This window comes from Eimeria mitis, genomic scaffold (genome assembly GCF_000499745.2).
Source record: "Eimeria mitis Houghton genomic scaffold, Emh_scaff1785, whole genome shotgun sequence".
NCBI lineage: Eukaryota > Apicomplexa > Conoidasida > Eucoccidiorida > Eimeriidae > Eimeria > Eimeria mitis.
In genome coordinates, this window is record NW_013570103.1 from 3,885 (window position 1) to 5,211 (window position 1,327).

At 43.6% G+C, this 1,327-nt stretch overlaps 1 protein-coding gene across 1 annotated transcript in view; it reads left to right on the forward strand.

Moving 5' to 3' along the window:
• The window catches only part of EMH_0043470 (uncharacterized protein), a gene marked incomplete at both ends in the record, with an annotated part of 5,368 nt that overhangs the window by 364 nt on the left and 3,677 nt on the right, over nucleotides 1-1,327 (forward strand). The window contains 2 exons of the mRNA XM_013495846.1: nucleotides 95-162; nucleotides 405-659. Coding sequence (XP_013351300.1) covers nucleotides 95-162; nucleotides 405-659 — 323 coding nt within the window. The remainder of the gene's footprint in view (nucleotides 1-94; nucleotides 163-404; nucleotides 660-1,327) is intronic.

Below are 1,327 nucleotides of genomic sequence, written 5' to 3' on the forward strand. Positions count from 1 at the left end.
GGCCTCGCCCCTGTTCTTAGTGAGCTGCTGGGGGCCCCCCATAGTGAATTAGATAAACATATAACTGCTGCTGAGATTGCTGCTGGTGCTGCAGCAGCAGCAGCAAAGTGGGACGATGATGCATGCAGAAACATTCTATGGGAGATACTCTGTCCCCTCATGGTATGCAAACCCTAAACCCTAAACCCTAAACCCTAAACCCTAAACCCTAGAGGATACATGCACTAAACCCCAATCAATTACTTCGCCACGAAACTCAAAATCAAAACCCTAAACCCTAGGGTTTAGGGTTTAGGGTTTAGGGTTTAGGCGAAGAAACTGCATGTACTAAACCCTAATATACTCCTAAACCCTAAACCCTAAACCCTAAACCCTAAACCCTAATTTTTTTTTTGTGTTTGCAGTCAAAAAGCTTTCATCAGTTAGATGACGAGAGACTGGCGGCGTGGGCGGATGGGCTGCGGTTTGCTTTGTGTCCTTCTGCTGCTCCGCTGCAGCTGCTGCAGCAGCAGCAGCAGCAGCAGCAGCAGCAGCAGCAGCAGCAGCAGCGGGGGTTGAGGGGTGCAGCAGCAGCAGAAGCAGCACGGATGCGGCTGAGGCCTTTTATTAATTTTTTTATCGATGCAGAGAAAGCAGCAAAACCACAAAACACACTGCTGGTGAGATATTTTTATTTTTTTATTTTTTTATTTTTTTTATTTTATAATATAAAAGGAGACAGAAAAGGAGACAGAAGAGATAGAGAAAAGGAGACACAAAAGGAGACAGAAAAGGAGACAGAAAAGGAGACAGTAGAGATAGAGAAAAGGAGACACAAAAGGAGACAGAAGAAATAGAGAAAGGAGACAGAAAAGGAGACAGAAAAGGAGACAGAAAAGGAGACAGAAGAGATAGAGAAAAGGAGACAGAAAAGGAGACAGAAGAGATAGAGAAAAGGAGACAGAGATAGAGAAAGGGAGATACAAAAGGAGACACAAAAGGAGACAGAAAAGGATAGAGAGAGAGAAAGGAGACACCAAAGGAGACAGAAAGGGATAGAGAGAGAAAAAGAGACAGAAAAAGAGATAGAGGAGACAGAGGAGACAGAAAAGGAGACAGAAAAGGAGACAGAATAGGCAGATATAGAGAAAGAGATAGAGACAGAGACAGAGACAGTATATGCAAAAAGGAGACAATAAAAACAAAGACAAAGACAAAGACAAAGACAAAGATATAATAAAAAAAACACAAAGACACACAGCAGCAACTACAGGCTTGTTTGCTGCTCTCCACTCACAACCATTGCTGTTTGTATCCCTGCTGCTGCTGCTGTTGCTGCTGCTGCTGC